This window comes from Vidua chalybeata, chromosome 3 (assembly GCF_026979565.1).
Source record: "Vidua chalybeata isolate OUT-0048 chromosome 3, bVidCha1 merged haplotype, whole genome shotgun sequence".
Lineage (NCBI taxonomy): Eukaryota > Metazoa > Chordata > Aves > Passeriformes > Viduidae > Vidua > Vidua chalybeata.
This window is the reverse complement of record NC_071532.1, coordinates 78,020,348-78,037,394: the sequence shown is the minus strand read 5'-3', so window position 1 is coordinate 78,037,394 and position 17,047 is coordinate 78,020,348. Positions and strand designations below refer to the sequence as shown.

The window sequence follows — 17,047 nt, the reverse complement described above, 5'->3', positions numbered from 1 at the left end:
AATAAGGTTGGTGAAGCAGCATTAGAGAGAACTTGTTTTCTGTTCTTAGCTTATTTTGTGGTGGGAATAATTTTTTTCTTAATGATTCTACTTAAAATTATAATACAGACTTGTGAATGTCTACCTTAAGATTTTAGAGGTTGCCTTAACAGTTGTTATATCAGTGACTCTTAAATTTCCATATATAAAAAGTCTATGGGGAGAAAGATTGTTAATGTTTTTAATAATTTAAAACTCTTTTTAACATTATAAAGCTCTCTGTAGCACTGTCTTTGTTACTTTCAGTCTTTGCAATATGATACCTTTTCTTTCCATACATTTGTACTTCCTTATATTGCCTGTATACAAGGTTTTTACTTTTCATTTATCTTTAATACCCTTTGTTTCACTTTCACTCTGTAAAATTTCAGTAGCTTATTTTGTTTTTCTCTTTCCATTTGGAATAGTTTGCTCAGAGTTAGGCAGAAGGGCAGTTAAATATGTAGAGGATTCTGTGGTTTTTCCTCTTTATTTTTGACTGAAGACAGAGGAAAGAAGATCTTTTTATTCACAGACTTAAATGTAATGACCACAAAGACTAAATTACTTCAGTACAGTTACCAGAATTTTTGAGTGTGGCTTTCCAGAAGCAATATATTCTTCCATGGCAGGCCAGTGATAATGTGGTGCCATCCAGAAAATTCAGTAGCAGTAGTCAATTTCTATTTCTTAAATGTGATTTTTTATTTCTGTGGTTCTCAACACATGAATAAGCAAAAGTCAAATTAAAAACACATAGGAAAATCAACTGAATATTTCTTTGTTTTCTGTGAACTGGTCTTTTTATGTATATGTAACTAATAAAAAACAATAGCCACCCACAATATAAGAAATACGTTTTAAATGCATTTGTAGTATAAAAATGCAAGTTTTCGAGTAAAAGTAGCTATGTAACTTCTCATTGCCTACTAAAGGAGTAGTGTATACTCTCATTGTTGTGAGATGGCATATAAGTCTAAAGGCCTAAATATAGTTGAAAATGGTAGAATAATAATGCTAATGAACTGATATACAGCTCATTTGCTTAGTGGTCTTAATTAAAAATTGGTGATTTAAATCATAGCACACTACAATATCAAAACTTCAGAGTAATTTGAAGTGCTTTATGGGAATTTTGAATGGATGTTGGAATTACTTTTAAAGCTATTCTATCGCTGTAGGAAGAAACAGAGAAGTTGCTGGAGGACTTACATGTTTACCATGAAAATTATGTTTCAATTCTGAGATGTCTTCATGTTTTCACATCTTCTCTTCCAAAGTATCCTTTGGGCAAGCAGGTGATGTACTGTTATATGTGGGTCTTGTTGGGTTGTTGTTATTGTGGTTTTGGTTTGGGGTTGTTTGGTTTTTTTTTGCCTCAAAGTATGACATCTAAATAAATATTTACTCTTTATTTATTAATGTGCTGTTTTGCCCCCTGCTTCTTAAAATGGAGAGAGATGCTTTCTTGCTATGGGTGGAGGATGAGAGTATGTGGTTTCTTTACTGACATGGATGATACCTTGTCAGTCAACAGGAAGGAGTTTCCAGGAGGAGGCAGTTGCACAGATCAGCAAAAAGATCCTCACATTGACTTTCTCACATCTGAGATTACCTGTATGCATTGCAGACAGTGCACACTCTTCTACTACCTATTAGATCACTAGTCTAATTCGGATGAAGAGACTGAGTTTTTAGCAACCTTCTTTACAGAAAAAAGCAACTGTAGGAGGAACAGTGATAATTGCTCTGTTAATAGTCCTATTGCTTTGATGTTATTTAATCCACCTTCTCATGCTAAGCAATTTCTTCCACTAGAAGAGCAATTATATATTCTGTGCATGTGCACTTGTCTCTCAGTTCTCAATGTTTTCCATACTGTTACTAGAATCTGTCACTGACTAAAAAAGCAGTGTGAACTGTGCCACTGTTTGAGAATAAAAGGATGTTTTAGCTGGGGCATTTGATTGGAGTTCCTTTCTGTTCACTGCAGCTGTCTTCACCTGAATGTTAGTTGTTTGGAACCTGGTGCAGAGCAACAGTCTCCAGCAGAAGCTTAGTTCTGGAAGATATTAAGAGCTCTCATTCCTTTTGCAATCAGTCTGCATCTTTGGAAAACAGGCTCTAAAGGAATTGCATATTGCTTGAACAGCTTGTTGTAAGATTCCCATAATACTTTGTAAAACACTTTATCCTTTCTTCACCTTCTGCATAACAGATCAGGGAGTTGCACTGTGCTTGTTTGGAAAACCGAGTGTGGGAGACAGAGGAGTATGAGTCATCTCTTCAACTAGCAAGGTGATTTTTTTCCCCATTTTGTGTTAATACCACTGTACACATGGAAAGTATCAGTCATCAGTTATTCTGGCACTTAAAGCTGAGGATATTACCTGTTCACAGCTAGTTTTAGGGTTGTTTGCAAGTGTAATTGGCTGCTGTTTTCAGTTTGGTTTTCTACTGATTTCTGTGAAATTCAGCCAGGTTCTAATATCTCATATGCCCTGAGAAATTTTGCTGAAACCACTGCAATTACTTTGTGTGAATGAGTTGGGCTTTGTCTTTTAAAGTATAATTGTGGTAGATATTATCAATCGAATATTAGTCTTAAATTTTAATCTGTTGTGAAAATTAGAATATCTTCCAAATGAATAGTAGCTAAGGCCTTTCTTTTTTATTTTACTGTTTTCCTTCTCTTCCTAATTTGCCTTAACAGTTTTTACAGGGACTGAGTTAATTTTTTCTGATACTGTGAGCATAGGACTTTAGGAGAGGCTGTACTTGTGTTGTCTGTCAGTGTTTAAAATGCCAAAGTCGTCAAAGCCAGTTTTCTTGATAGAAAACCTTTCAATTGCAGTGTTGTAGCTAAAGACTTCTAAATGTGCTTTCAACAGACATGTGGCAGTGTCTGTCTCATGATAGCTGCACTCATTCAAACGATCCCTTGGCTTTGTCACACAATCCCATAACTGTAACTGCCTCTCCCAGACCCCCTGAGCTGCTCGGGTTTGATGTGTCTGGCAGTAAAACTGCACAGAAAAACCATATCAGTGATGGATGGAAGGTAGCTTTCTGGGCTGATACACAAACACGAGGAAACACACTCTTCAAACTGTACCTTTGCCATACTGAGTGGTTCTTGCACATAGCCACTTTTGTGTGTTCTTTACCCTCATCCCTTTGAAAGGATGACATGCTTGAGTTGTCATTTCTGCAGTCTTTCCTTTGTGTTTTTCTCTGATTCTCCTGAATCTTGACAGCACTCAGTCACCCCTCAGCTCTTGCCCACAAATGTGTCATTCTGCTCTCTCTACTGTCTGTAATCTCTTAATAACTCTTGGCTTTTTTTCCCCTCTTTCTTCTCCTTTGTTTAATTTGCTTTCATCCTCTCTGAATTCATCTGTCTCTTCTCCTAACTCAAAGTTGATGCTGCCATCAGATTCTGGCTTGCTCCCCTTTTATTCTTATCTGTTCATCTCCCTCCTGTTGTTCTTCTGGTCCTGGCTCCCTCTGTGGGAGCCTCTGATAGAAATACAGTGATCATGGTCTCTGCTTTCATGCATGGCAATTCTATGATTTTTTTCTTTTAATTCAGAAATTCTGTCATTTTCCTAGCAAAACCTGTCCAACACAACTTCTTCAAATACTTGGAATTCTAGCTGTTACAATTTTTCAGCTTTTAACTTCTGTTTGCCTTTTTACAAATAATTCCTCTTGTCTCTGCTTTTTCTATATAGAATCTTGCTGTTATCTTTTAGAAGAAAATGATAAATTGTGGTCTTTCCCCTTCTACTCAAAATCTTTTTTTCCCCTTTTGCTCAGATTTAAAAGTTATTCTCTGTTCCTTAATATCTCTGCCTTCCTGGGAGTCACATCATCTGTTGATATCCTTATGTTCACCCTTCCCCATCCCTTACTCTTTTTCAGTGTTTTGCTGGAATCCATCTTTTTTTTCCCTTGCATTTAGAAAGTAAAAAATATAGAAGCTTTAGATCAGCTTATTTCTCATTTTCTAACAAAGTACCTCTTTTGCCTTTCATGAATTATGCTTGAATGTAAGGTTTTAAGTTTCTGAATTGAGTTTCTTTTGTGATTGGCTTCTCTACTTCAGCCTTTCCCTGGACAGGCTTTCATGCGTTCTGCTAGAAGTGATCTTCTCAAAGATGGTGTTTCAGGTAATCTAATTTGAGCAATCTAGACTGTAGTTACTCTACCTAAGTTTTCCAGAGTCTAAAAGATGCCATGGGGCGACAGAGAATGTGTGAGCTTCAGTTCATTTTGCATTAATTCCATCAGAAGAGAGAGATCAAGAAGATTGGAGAGCCTCTCACTCGATTGGTTATGTGGAGCTAACTGGCTGGGACATCTCGTCAACCTTTTGGGTTGCAAAACTTCAAGGACTGTCTGCGCTATTGTCTTCTGTTTAGATATTGTACTCTGGTTTTTGTTTGCTAATTATGGATGGCTTTTCACATCATCACATGCTAATTATCACAGTCCTGCCCTTCTGTGACCGGTGCTGACCAACATGGTGTCGCTTCTTCAGGTGATTTCCCTCTTCAGCATTCAGAAGAAGTTTCTGTGGACTTCATTGTAGCTTCCTTTCTTCTCTTGTATTACTTGTATTACTAATCAGAGTTAGATTTATTTACTGCCGTTTGGTAATCTGAGATCTTCCTTCCTGCTTTAAGCCTGACTCCTCACCAAATTAAAATCTTAACCCCATTGATACCTGGCATATCTTGCAGTAATCTCAAACCTAAACAGTTGCAAAGGATCCTTTACTGTTTTCTCATATGTGATAACTGTCTTCTTGCCTTTTCTTTGGGCCCTGTAATCCCATTGTTGTTGTAAATATTTTTTTCTAGAACTTGCAGTTTCCTTTTGAATAATACTATGAAAATAAATTTGTTCTTTCCCATTCGCAGATCTCCAGATCTGCTTATCTTCTCTCCATATTGGTTAACTGCAGTGTTTTGTCTGGCCTGGAACAAGGCTATCTTGTTTACCATTATAATACAAGACAGTTTCAAAATGTTTTGTATGGTCAGGGTCACCCTTTCTGTTAACTCCTTATGCTTTTCTGTACAAAACAAGTACATCTGAAGGCAATACCTGACCTGAAAAATCTGTAACCCTGAAGCAGATAAACTGAAGTTTTAAATTGTAACCTTTATAAGCATTTAGTATCCATTGCCAGTTAGGAACTAGAACTCAAATTGCAATTGTCCCTCTAGATGTCCACAGAGCTTCCCCAGCCTCTTCTGAATTCTTCCTTAAATTTCTTAGACACTTTTTAGGTAGCTGATATGGAAACCCACTGCTTGAGACACAGATTGCCATCATTGCTTTAATATATTTTAAATTAAGATTTTGAGACTGGGGACTGCTTAGTGACATTTGGGAGAGGCCCTAAGAGCTAAATAGTAAGTAAATGCAGAGCTGGACATTGGCTAGGTCTCAAGAGATCCCTTCCAACTTGAATGGTTCTGAGATTCTAGTGATGGTTAGATTTACAGAGTTAAATACAGAAAAAAGCATACAGATTTTGTTTGCGAGTCATTTTGAGTCACAGAGATTCATTTTGTGGATGTGTTTACATAGTGATTTTTTTTTTTACCGTTTCATGTGCTGTTTTTGGGAATGAGTTCTGAACCCTACCATGATTGGGTTTTGAGTGTTGGGTTTTTTTTAATTTTGTTTTGATGTCTGACTCACAGTTTCAAAAATTGCAACTCCTGTGTCCAGCAGGTGTCTTTAGATAATGAGAAAAACTACTGTTCTTCAGGAAAATGTGAAGGACATTGTCACCAAAACTAATTGGTTTGTTTCTTTCTATTAATGAGAGCAGGAAAAAAAATTGACTTTGTTGCAAGACTGAATGCTTGCAATCCTGGAGATTTTTTCTTTTAAAAGGAGTTTTTCAGTTTTTCAATTTGTGTTTTTTTTTTTTTTTTTTAACTTTTTTCAGCTAAGAACATTGAAAACTGTTTCATCATTCTGCATTTCTACTTCAGCCAACAAATTGTGTCTTTTAGGATGCTGAATAAGACTGATTTGGTAACCATGCTCCAACAATGTGTGGAAATTTTGCTATCATCTTCTGGAAAGGAGTTTGATAGGGCAGTAGAAAAGTTGAAGAAGTTCTTGACTCAGTTTCAGAATCTAGAAGGTGGGTGCATGCCATCATGTATTCTATCAGAGATTATATAAAAGCTATTTTGTAATCTGACCAATGAGTAATCAGACCATTTTCCCTGAGATTGTCTGTCATCATATTAAACCATCATATTTGCAGGATTTTTTTTTTTTAATACATGCACAAATATAGGAAATGTTTATATTCTCTACTGGTATGTGGTTTGTGTTTTTTATAATATCAAGAGTGATATAAGATAAGAAATTGGACAGATCAGCAAACATTACCCCCTAAATCTCTCATACATGTGTTTTGAGCATTTTAGCAGATGTTGCAGTTGCTAAAAACAAACTGTTTTTAAAGATAAATAGCAGCAGACTTCCTTATGACATGGTATTTAACCCAAATGTATGTAAGGTTCCTTCCTCTGCACATTCAGAGCTAGGACCCCAAGTGCCAGTTGTCAGCTCTGCTGACAGGCTGTGGCTTGTCAAGCCCCCAGATTTGATTGTTCATGGTACAGGACATATTTCAAAGTTTAGCAAGGCAAATGGGTAGAAGCATTGTCTTTCTGAGGCAGGTTAACTGAACCTGCTGCATTTTTTTCTGAAGCACGAGTATGATGTATTCCAGCTTTCTTCTGGAATAGGAATGTTGTTGCTTTCCCTGGATTATGGAGAAGCACTCCACAAAGGCTGGCTTTTGAAGATTAATTGGTTATCATCTGGTCTGTTTTATGCATATTAATTAAGCTCATTATCAGCGTGGTTGCTGTACAGCATTTGGACAAGTAGGCAACAATCCCCAAATGCAGTCAATATTAATTAAAGTAGTCACATTACCCTGTAGGGTTAACTGGGGTTGTCCAAAAGAATCAGCTCTTGTCTATACCATGTATTTTTTAATAGTTGCAGTAAAAGCAGAGCTGTGGTAGAGAAAATAGGTCATCACTTTGAAAAAGCTGTGTATGTCACTGCTGGTACCAGCACTGAGGAATCTGAACTATGATGAAAAACCAAAGGTTTTCTAGTTTGGAAAAAAAGAATTAAAGCAAAATGCTTTTAAGTAGTTGGGTTCTTACCTTGAGAAAATAAAGAACAACAACTCTGGGGATTCAGAACTTGCAGAACTATAAAGCAAAAAAACAGTATTTATTTTTACTTAGGATTTGAAGATGGGTTTAAAATAGAGAACATCTACTGAATCCATAAATGATCTTAGTTTGTTTTCAAAGTGGATTTAATTTAGGCTCTAAAGGAAAAGTGAGAAGGGGAAGTTAAGATATACTGTACATGAATAGATTGCTGATTACTTTATGTGATGGTGTTGATCTTTAGTGAGGGTTCTCAGATGTCTGTTTTGCTTCTTTGTTTTTACCTAAAAATTACTAATAATTGGTGCAATTGATCACTGAACTACATGTCCATGAAGATGAAATTTTCTTATAAATTAAGGTGAGAACAAAATTGGGCAGTGAAGTACCTTAGCATGCTTCTGTTTGCTGCTCTGGTTGCAGTTTCTGCATTTGGTAGGGAGAACTCATTTCTTACTCATTATTTTTCTGCACATGAGAAGGGAAAAAAATGCAGCATATGGCTTTTGGAATATTCCAAAAGCATCAATAGTACCTAGTCCTAAACTGTCAAATTAACAAGTGTTGAGAGTATGACCTAGGATGACCTAAACAGAATTAAAGTGATGTGCAAGGCTTGTGCTGGGCCTTTGCTCAGGGCTGAACTGTTACTTAATCACTGTTGGCTAAGCTATACTGCAGACTTTATAACACTCTTCTACAAGGTGCAAGACCCAAAAGCTGCCTGTGGTTGAGTCTATGTGAACAAGGAACTACTGAGTACTTTGGAGATTGCTTGAGTTAGGAGGTTTATGTAGGAAAAGTCTACCCCATATATCAAACATTAGTTTTGTTCTAGTAGCAGAAGCTTCCCAAGAACGAGATGTGTCCGTATCGCCACAAAAGGAGCTCCAGAAGAAGACAGACCTTTATCACCTTCAGAAGGTTAGCCCTGCCTAAGCTTTACTGACTGATTCCTTAAATTAATGTTTTAAAATGTTCATGGTTAGTTCTTCCCAGCTTGCTGGAGCTCTGAGTAAAGGGCTGTGTGTGAGTCTCATCTTAAAAATGAATGAATAAGTACCAACTATGTATTTCAGGCCTTCCTGACACATAGAAAATTATAGAAAATAATCTATCATAAACCAGGATTTTAAAATGCAAATTAGATGTTTCCTTTTTATTTAACTTGTAATTTAGACATTCTGTCTAACATATTTCTTTGAATTTCTCAGACTCCTATGTGTTTGAGAACTGAATACATTGACCTAAATAAAAATAACTGCATGATTACTTTTCAGACATTATCAGTGAGAACATGCCAGCAAAAATTAATTATACATGTTAAACACATAGATTGTGTTCTCCAGGGAATAACTGCCTCCCATGTAGTCTTATGCACCACTTTGTTTTAAAGACTTTGCTGGAGTTGAAGGAATCAAGGAGGTGTAAGAAACTGACAAAGTTTGAAATGCTTCGTTTTGAAGTTGTTGACTATATAGACAGTCTTGTAAGGTGAGCCTTCCTGTTTTATATTCCTGCATTAGTTTGCACCATAAGTTGCAAATGAAATTTTACTAACATGTTAATCTTGTCAAAATTGTGTCTCGGTCCCTGTGGCACACTTTTTTTCCCTTCCTATTCTTTCTTTGAGGGCTCTAAAAATAATAATTAAAAAAACCAAAATCAAACAAACCCCACCTCTTTTCCAATAGATCAGTTGAAATAATTAGAATACAAATGGACCAACCTACTTTGGCTACCGAGACAGTGTTGAGGGAGGAGTGGGTATAAGTGGCAAAATAAAGTCAAGAGTCTTTACCCTAATCTTTGCTGATCTGTTCTACTTATGAAACTGTACAGATGTCAAGTGTGATATCCTGTCCATTTTGGGAGCTGTTTTGGTGAGCAAGCCATAGCAGATGCAGTTTTGGAGGCAGCTCTGCAGTGGAAAATGTGAAAGGCTTGTGGTGGGGGAAGAGATGAAGGCATTTGTTAATTATAGAGGATGGGGGGGGAGGCAGAGAAGCTAACAAAAGTATCACTGCCAAGCAAAAAGCGTCAGCCAGGGAGGCCAAGATGAGCAGAGACTCTTGGTGAGACCTTGAGATGAATAAGTAAGATCTGTGGAGTACTTGATTGGGTTAGCACTGCCCTTATTTTTGAATTTGTCAGTGTCTCAGCTAGAGTTCTGTGCTAAACCCATTAGATATAGAGTTGATAATAACAGACTTCTCTGCTTTAAAGTTTATTTCAGTGCTGTTCATCTTGTTTTTCAGAGATTTTTCAGTACTGGATGGGAAACATGCATTTTTATAGTCTGACAGCAGTAGACTTGTGTTGTTTCCCTTCAGCTGAAGCTTGTGTCTCCCCCACACCCCCCATACCTCATGCTTTTCCAGAAGATACCTTGTACCTGCAGACAACAGGACCCTGCATGAGATTGTGTATTTCAACGCAGCCGCTGTTCTCCGAGGGCACTTGAATGCTGCCCCCAGGACTGCACTGCACACAGCTTTAAACAAACCCCACTGGTACCTGAAGGTGAGAAGCAAGGGGGCTCTTGGGGTGCTGGGGTAGTTCTGGAAGGCTGTGTGAGCATGGTGTACAAGGCTGAGTTTTGCTGTTTCATGAAGCTTGGCACATATTCAGCTGTTTTGCAGAGAACTAGCAAGCGCTGATAAGCAACTGGGAACTTTGTTCAAGGAGCTGGGGAATCTGTCTGGCAAATGTAATTCTGGAAAGAGTTCTGTAGGAGGAATCCATTTTTCAGAGCGTGTTCTAGCCATGATATCTGTAGATGTAGCAGAAAACTAATTTTGTCCTCCACTACAATGAGGATGACTATCCACAGGGAAAAATAAAGTGTCTGTTACTCTTTCCAGAGACTTTCTTAATAGGGCTGGTGCTCAGTCCTCACTATGTAGATTAGCTGTAAGGTAAAGGCTGTTCAGGTGGAGTCATAACATTAAATTAGCATAAATACAGTGCATTTAACCAAGTCCTTTGTTTTCCTCTGTAATTTTATTTTAATGCTTGTTGTGCATTGATAACCTGTGTTTTCTGAGTCCAAGAAAAGGATCAGCCTAATCCTGCCCTTTTCTAGAAAAGCAGACTATTCTCTACTTCTTTCAAACTGAAAGGATAACCAAAAGAAAGAAATAGACTAGGATTTGGAAAAGCAGTGAACATGCATTTCTTTTTATTTGATTATAGAAGGTACTTGAAGTTGTTCTTATTACCTAACATTTTTCTTAAAAAACTGATTGTAATTTTGAAGAAAGTGTTGGTTGTAGCTGTATCTGAGTAATGCACTACTTGAATCAAAGGTAACACTTATCAGGAACTGTAAAGGCTGATAAAGATCAGCCTTTGAAATCTACAGCCTGATTTGTATTGGGTTTGTTGGCACTGTCCTCGATTTGAATGGGGGTTATCAGTTTTGCTGTGTGCAGGAGTTATTACTAAAACCATTTACAGAGCTTATTTGTGAGAACAGTAGTTAGCAAGTTACCATTAAAGAGACCTAATATGAACCTCAGTAATTGATATTTTTAGCAAACCTGTAAATATACAGGCTAGGACAGCCAAGAAAATCTTAACTACTGATGTCTTTAATAAGTATTCTATTCTCTTTGATGAGTTGACAAGATTTTAAGCCCTCTGTCATTCTGTACTTTGTACTTGGACTTGCTTTAACATATTTCCAATGTTTTCTGGGAAGATTGTGATGTTTTGGCATAGCTTCTAACAGTAGCAGTATTGGCTGAGTACCTTGCTTAGCATTTTAATTCATGTGAGTCAAATATTTTCTGTCTTTGACTTTTGCATGGTTTGTGTTTTTCTGCACCATGACCAGAGCAAAGTTCTCCAGAACTGTTCCTTCCAGAAGGCCAGGACAGAAAAGTGCTTCAGTAGAGTACCAGTGAATGATTAATATGGGATGCACTGCTTACAGGAGTCCAGCTAGTTATTTAGCAAAGCGTGAACCAAGGGTCATATTTATCAGGTGAGGGGGAGAAGAGAACCCCAAAACAACTGCACCAAACCCAGTATAATTCTGGTTTCACTGATCCCTTGATAATTTAACAAACTGAAACTTGAGATACCAGCTTCCATATCAGGGAAAAGAGGATTTGGTCCTTGAGATACCAGCATTGATTCCAGAGCAAGGTATGCTGTGTCCTCTGTGTAGCCTTGGGGCAGGGTCAGGCAAGAGCAATTCCTCATCAGCTTTGTTCTGGATTGCTCCCACTCCTGTTCTCTTCTTTTGGGAACAGCAGCTCTGTGCTGTACAGATGGATTGACAACTGGCTGCTCATTGTAGGGCAGCTTCCTGCTTGTCAGCCTGGTTATTTCCTCTCAGAACCACACGTGTGCTGCAGCCTCAGAGCCGAGGTTTCCCCGCTGGCAGCTGCAGCTCCCTCCGGCTGCACTGCAGAGGCTTGGCCCAGTTACCACAAGGGAGGCTGGGATCAATCTGTGCTGCTACAGGTGAGCCTGTTCCAGGAGTGTGCAGTTGCTCTGGAAGTTGCATCCTCTCTTGGTTGTGGTAACTGTCCTGACATTAAAATTAGAAAAGCAATGCAAAGGGTTCAGCACAATCCAGGTTGGCACATGGATGAATAGTAGAAAACCGCAGAGCTGGGTGCTGTAGGAGAGGGGAAAAGACAAGGGTTTAGTGTTGTCCTTTTGGGCAGTGGTGAGTCACTAGATCTAGATCAGCCAGAAATGGAAGCTCATGTGTGCCAGGTACTAACACAGGAGTATTGGAAACTATTGTGGTACACTCCTGAGTTATGGAAGTGTACCATAATACTCCTGAGTTCCTGATAAACTAATGTCAGCATTGTAGCACTGTGAGGGGTTAGCCATATTTCTCTGAATTTTTCTGAAACTGTCTTGTAATGAACTGACAGATACTAACCTAAAGTCTATAGCTTTTATGTTCCTTGAAGAGGAGATTAAATAAACTTGAAAATTGCTACGTGTTCTGGAAATTGTGAAATGTCTCATAAGTGACTCCAAACTGGAGCTGAGTCTCAAAAATTGCAGGAATTGAGATCTATGGGTAAACGACAGATTCTTGAGCAAAGTTATATTTTTGGCTTAGCCTTCTTTCCTGTCTTGAGAAGTATTTTTCTTTGAAGGTATCTGTCATTGCTACAGCTTTATAACTTCCCTAAAGTTGCTTGTATATTTTACTAGCATATGAAAGTGTTTTAAAACAAACTTCTATGACCTGAAAGGAATGATAAGTGGTTATTTTCATGTTAAGACAGCTGACTTCTTAGAGTGCATGAAACTGAAATGAAATGCTGTAAATTTCTGCAGCTGTACAGAGACTTTTGCCTCTGGCTTGAGTGGCTTTTCAGCTTCGCAAAGAAATGGTTCAGTGCTGATGACCTTGAATCCAAGAGGCTGGGAAGCTGCCCAGCAGAAATGGGCCTGGGAGTGCTGGTTGACAATGGCTGAACATGAGCCAGTTGTGCCCAGGTGGCCAAGCAGGCCAGTGGCATTGGCCTGGATCAGCAATGTGGCCAGCAGGAGCAGGGCAGTGATTGTGCCCCTGTACTCAGCACTTGTTAGGCTGCATCTTGAGTTTGTGTCCAGTCCTGGGCCCCTCACTTTAAAAAGGACTTTGAGGTGCTGGAGTGAGTCCAGAGAAGGACAACAAAGCTGGTGAAGGGTCCTATGAGGAGCAGCTGAGAGAGCTGGGGTGAAAAGGAGGCTCAGGAGGGACCTTCTCGCTCTCTACAACTGTCTGAAAGAAAGTTGTAGCTAGGTGGAGGTCAGCCTCTTCTCCCAGGGAATTTGCAACAGGACAAGAGAAAATGGCCTCAAGTTGCACCAAAGGAGGTTTAGGTTGGATATTTGGAAAAATTTCTTCCTGGAAAGAAGCAGCATTGGAACAGGTCGCCCAGAGGAGTTGTGGGCTCACCATCCCTGGAGAGATTTAAAAGACATGTAGATGTGGCAGTAAAGAACACAGTTTAATGGTGACCTTGGCAGTGCTGGTTAATCATTGGACTCACATGATCTTTAAGGGCTTTTCCAACCTTAATGATTCTATGAATTTCCTGCAACATAGTGTACTTTGTTAGAAATTAGACTTTTGCTTTACAGATGCTGAGTTTCAAGCCAGAAATAAATTTCAAACATAAAACTCTGAGATGAGAGAAGCAATTATTTTTAGTACATATGAAAGATCTACAGTAAATCTTCCTCTTCGTTTCAAGAGGGCTGGGGGAAAAATTATGCTTTCCTATTTTCTACATGGCAAATCATCACTAGTTTCTTCTCCTGACCTCCATAAAACAGAGTATTTCTCTCTCATATGTAAATAGAACTAGCAAAAAAATTGCATAAAAAGATAATCAGATAATCACTCATTGCAGTAGATACTGCTTAAGTGTTACACAAGGAACACCAGGATTGAAGTAGCTGGGGGGGAGGGTTTGTTGGTTTTTTAAAATAGTATGCTTCTTATTTTCCTACTTTTTTTTTTGTATTTTTTCTTTGTACCATCAACTTACTATTAAACTCACAAACAGCAAACATTTGCTTAAAATACCTACTGTCTGAATTACCTGAAATAATGTTTTATCTAGCCCTCGGAATTGCTCAAGATTAGACACTGATCAAAGTTACTGCCTTCAATTTTTTTTCATCAGAATCAAGCTTTGAAATGTGATGGAGGAGGCATTTCTAATAAAGCCCCTGACATATGCATAGTGTATAAGCTTCATTTGGAATGCGGCAGATTGATTAATCTCGTTGATTGGTTAGAGGTATGTGATGATGCAAACAGTACCTTCACCTGCTTTCAGCATTCTGATTTATCTTCTTGCTGCATGTCTGCTTTTCTTTAGTGCCCCTTTTGACAGTTTAAATCATTGCATACCTTGGTCCACAAGACCACAAGAACCCACAGTAACTCCAATAAGTCTTTCTTTATTTATTTCCAGCCCTGTTAGTCTGTGATGAAACTGTTTTGCTTCTGCTTCTATTTCGTGCTTGGCATAGATCAGATTTTGTGCTTAACAAAATTGCCTTTCTTTTTTTATCTTTAAGTATTCTGTGACACTTTTATGGAAACAGGCAGGTGGGACTCTGGAGAGAATGCTTGTGCCAGGGAAAAGCCTGGGTCCTTCTAGCTTGATAACCTGTCTCACACTGTAGCCAAAAGCAGGGAGCATATAGCAAGAGAACATACATTAATATGATAAAGTCTCCCTGGCTAACAATCACATTTTAGTTCTAAGGTTTCCTAAACTTGAGTGCTTCCTCTGTATTTCATAAACCTACCTGGATGTCATTACCAGTATATTTTAGTAACCCCAGCATCCTCTGCAAGAAACTGTAGCTTAACCACCTGCAGTTTAGAGGATACTCCTTTTACTTCTTCCAAGTGTGTTTTGTTTGCTGCTGCTGTGGTTGTGTATTGTATATTCCTACCCAGACTCTTGCTGTCCCTCAATTTTATAGATTTATTCACAGCCAACTTATCTCTATCACTTCCCCTGAATATTTAAGCAGTCTCACTTCGAGAATATTTTTTCAGTTCTGTAGTTTCTCTGAGAATGGGTCAGGACCCAGAACCATTTGAGATTTAAAATGCAGGCACACAAGTTCAGAGAGTGATGTCTTGCTTTCTGTATTCCTGCATGGTAATATGTAACCTTGCTTGCTCTTTGATTCCTGCTGAACTGACACACTCTTAAGAGTTCTCCTTCCAAGATCTTATTCCACCTGAGTGATAGCCTTCAGCTCAGGGGTCACTATTTTATATGCAGATCTGTCTGTCCATGAGCTAGAATAAATCTGTGCTGCTTTTCCCTTTCTAGGCTTTCTCAACTGTGGTGATGGCAGCTGAGCAACCAAATGCAGATGCAGCTTCCTCAGACCAGGTGGATGATGTTATCCAGTATCCTTTCTCATTTTTCTCAAGCTTGACATGGAAAAGCTTACAGGATTTATGAACCATGGGTTTTAAAATACAGTTTCATGTACACTGATTCACTAATTTCAGAAAAATTACTTTAAACAGCCTTAATATATTGAAAATGTCTATGAAGTAGATCTGTTGAAATAGTTGGGCTGGGAATGGTGAGGTAAGAGAGCAGCTTTTGTCTACAGGAGGCATTTGGGTCTGAAACAGAACCAAAAGTCCATAAAACAAGTTGAAACTGTTTGGGTATATAATCAAAGAGCTGGTATAGCTGCTGGATAGGGGTAGAGCATTACTGGGGAACAGATGGGAGGAGGGCTGTGACCTAGAGAGCACATGGAAAAATAGAAGCAGTAGTTCATTATGTTCCAGTACCTTGGAGTTGAGAACTTTGCACAGGACACCCATTCTGCTTCTTTCTTTGTCCTGATCCTGAACTGAGGTCTAAAAAATATTTAGTAGATGAGCATTAGAACCAAAATTCATGGCTACAGCAGTAGTGCTGCCACAGAGAAGAAATAATAGTTGTACAAAAATAGGCTTAACTAAAGGAAGGATAATTATATGCTCTAATACTATACCTGGCTTTCCTGGCCCTTCATTTTTTTACAAGCTCCACTGTTAATTGTCACTCACAATAAATTTAATTCTCTAACTTGGGAATATAAACCTGTATGTCAGGGAGGCAGCAACAAAGGCAGAGTGAATGAGAAGGTGGTGCCATGAAACCTCAGAAAAAATCTCTATAATTATGTATACATTATTTTGTCAAGGGACATAGAAGTATAAATTCTTCTGAGACACTACAAAATTGGTATGTTTGTAGGCTTTAAGCTTGTCTTAGCATTGGGAAAAGGAACTCTTCCTTTGCTGTCACGTCATATGCACGTGGCAGAACTACTGATCAGTTTGAAGATTTGTGTTTCTGTAGGCAGCTTGTGCTTTACCCTTATTTCCAACAGTTTTATTGTGCAACACATTGTGTAATCTGTGCTTATCCTGACTTAGAAATCTTGCCCTCCTAGAAGAGAACAGTGTGTCTGTCACTGTGTCGTCAAAAGTGTACTTAGTTTCTTTCCTTCACTGACATGTCCAGCGCTCGCTTTATTCGAGCTGTTTCTGAACTGGAGCTCCTGGGCTTCATAAAGCCCAGCAAGCAGAAAACTGACCACGTGGCAAGGCTGACATGGGGAGGCTGTTAATGTGCCACCAAGGTGCTAATAAACCTTCCCAGCAGAGCAAGGGCTGTGTTCCACCACACTACTCGCTAACTTTGCACACTGAGTCAAAGTCAGCAGTGCCTGAATGTTGTGAGATACGTTTTGAGTGCCTGGGCAAGCTTGAATAGAGTTGTTTTTTAATGCTCATCTTCCCTGTGTAATGTACTGCTGTATTAATGCTCATGTTCCAAATACTTTATTGTTGTGCCAGTTCCAGTCTTCTTTGATGTGTGATACTTAAACAGTCCACTGATACAACTCAGGCTAGCAAGTCAAAAGGACAGCACACAGCCACAAAAGTGATGAAGCAGTATTATTATCATCCTTATAAGCTGATAGGATTTGAGTCATTATTATAAAATGCCTCCTAGATCCTTGAACTAGATTTAAAAATAAATAAAACAAATATGCTAAAGAAGACAATGAACTTCCTTGTTCAGCCTCTGCTGTGTGTTCTTCCAAACTGGTCCTAACTACCTCAAAACTCCTCGAGGAAGAGAAGGGGAGACAATAATTGTGAAGATGCCAAGCTTTGCCCTTTGGCAAGAGCAAAAGTGAACTGTTTGAATTCCTTTTTCTAGTTGAAGTTGATGGGTACTAGCTGACTTCTGTTAGGAAAACTTGTGTGTGAGCAGACTGCGAACATGGCA

At 38.6% G+C, this 17,047-nt stretch overlaps 1 protein-coding gene across 5 annotated transcripts in view; it reads left to right on the top strand.

Annotated features, from left to right (window-relative positions):
* ORC3 (origin recognition complex subunit 3) overlaps positions 1–16,824 on the top strand; it is a 34,872-nt gene extending 18,048 nt beyond the window's left edge. For 3 of the 5 annotated variants that reach the window (XM_053938287.1, XM_053938291.1, XM_053938290.1), the window contains 9 exons: positions 1,200–1,316; positions 2,237–2,316; positions 6,054–6,187; positions 8,086–8,171; positions 8,644–8,741; positions 9,629–9,770; positions 13,901–14,017; positions 15,074–15,153; positions 16,274–16,824. In XM_053938287.1, the coding sequence (XP_053794262.1) occupies positions 1,200–1,316; positions 2,237–2,316; positions 6,054–6,187; positions 8,086–8,171; positions 8,644–8,741; positions 9,629–9,770; positions 13,901–14,017; positions 15,074–15,153; positions 16,274–16,379 (960 nt within the window). In that variant the 3' untranslated portion in view covers positions 16,380–16,824. Of the gene's footprint in view, positions 1–1,199; positions 1,317–2,236; positions 2,317–6,053; positions 6,188–8,085; positions 8,172–8,643; positions 8,742–9,505; positions 9,771–13,900; positions 14,018–15,073; positions 15,154–16,273 lie in introns of those variants that run through there. The other 2 variants (XM_053938288.1, XM_053938289.1) reach the window with 2 other exon arrangements.
* The last annotated feature ends 223 nt before the right edge of the window (positions 16,825–17,047 follow it).